General features: G+C 56.5%; 1 protein-coding gene across 1 annotated transcript in view; it reads left to right on the top strand.

Annotated features, from left to right (window-relative positions):
- CARD14 (caspase recruitment domain family member 14) overlaps positions 1 to 1,392 on the top strand; it is a 22,658-nt gene that overhangs the window by 17,443 nt on the left and 3,823 nt on the right. The window contains exons 16-17 of the mRNA XM_007462344.1: positions 98 to 221; positions 1,097 to 1,270. Coding sequence (XP_007462406.1) covers positions 98 to 221; positions 1,097 to 1,270 — 298 coding nt within the window. The remainder of the gene's footprint in view (positions 1 to 97; positions 222 to 1,096; positions 1,271 to 1,392) is intronic.

Genomic DNA, 1,392 nt, shown 5'->3' with positions numbered 1-1,392 from the left:
GGCACAGCCTGGGAGTCCAGGGACCACCCTGGATTTGCCTGCGGGGGGGTGGTGCCAGCCCCCCAGCCCCGTGGGACATCACTTCTGCCTCGTCCAGCAGCCTTCCGGGGCAGCCCAGAAGCTGGTCCGCATCGTCAGTATGGACAGAACCAAGGCCAGCCCTCTGTGGTCATCCTTTGATGGGGGCCAGTTGGACCCAAGCCAGGTAGAAGGTGAGACGGGTGGAGCTGGTGGAGGGTCTTTGGAGGCTGCTGTGGTTGGTGAGCTGGGTCAGGGTGATGCCACTCATATAGGCCAGAATCTCTCTTTAAGAACCATAACTGACGTCTATCTGCCCTTCTGGAGAGCAGCTGAGCTACACACCTTTAATGTCCTTTAACTGACACTCCTACTTCTGTAACCTGCCTCAATAAGACTGTCCGAAGCCACTGGTACAGTCATCTGGACAGCAGTCCTTTTAGAATATTAAAGTCTGCACACTCTCCAAATGCCCAACACTGCACAAACCAGTGGACCCTCAGACAACTGCTGAGTGACTGGTGCGGGCACGAGGCCGTGACAGAGGCCGGCACAGCACAGACCCCTGAGCAGGTAAAACTGTGCAATGAGATAAGCAGAAGTGAATTTAGAGAAAGGTAAATCGTTTTGAGTTTATTTTCTTCTGGAAAAGTGTTTTGAGTGCCTAATATAAACTAAATGACCAGGAGAGGAGATCAGGGACTAGGGAGGGAGGGAAGGACTGGGATCACGTGTCCCTTGAGACTCAGGGAGAAGACACAGGAAGCTTCCAGATTGTTTGCAAGGATGAACGTGGTTTCTCTATCCTCCCTGTGAGCCAAACAAGGAAAAGGTTTTAAACTGCAGCCTATGAAGCTGATCCTAGAGAAGCACAGGGAATCTAATCAACAGGTACAAAGGAATCAGCCAGGGCAGGTGTGGAGGGCGTGGTGCATCGTGTGCGAGCCCAGCGTGCCCCGTGTTACTTACTACAGGTGCCAGGGCTGCAGTGGCGAGCAAATCAGACACAGGCCTTCCTGGGGGTGGGGGGCTGCTGCAGCCTGGCGGCCGGCCCGCTCACGGCTCCTTCCTCCCACAGACCCCTCCACCGCGTGCTTCTGGGCCGAAACCTACTTCAGCCTGGTGCCCTACACCCTGGTGCACAGCCACAGGCCCAGCCGGCCCCGGCCCGTGCTCTTCGTGCCCAGGGTGGTCGGGAAGATCCTGATGGAGAAGCTGTGCCTCCTCCAAGGGTATAAGAAGTGCCCAGCAGGTACGCTGTCTCCTGGGGGTCCCACCTGACTGTCAGGTGGCAAGGAGAAGTGTCTGCTTTCAGGAGGGCGGCACGACCAGAGGAGTGTCCTGGGGCTGCCGAAACAAAGGACCGCAAACTGG

This window comes from Lipotes vexillifer, unplaced genomic scaffold, assembly GCF_000442215.2.
Source record: "Lipotes vexillifer unplaced genomic scaffold, Lipotes_vexillifer_v1.1 scaffold1691, whole genome shotgun sequence".
NCBI lineage: Eukaryota > Metazoa > Chordata > Mammalia > Artiodactyla > Lipotidae > Lipotes > Lipotes vexillifer.
This window is presented reverse-complemented; position numbering and strand designations above follow the sequence as displayed.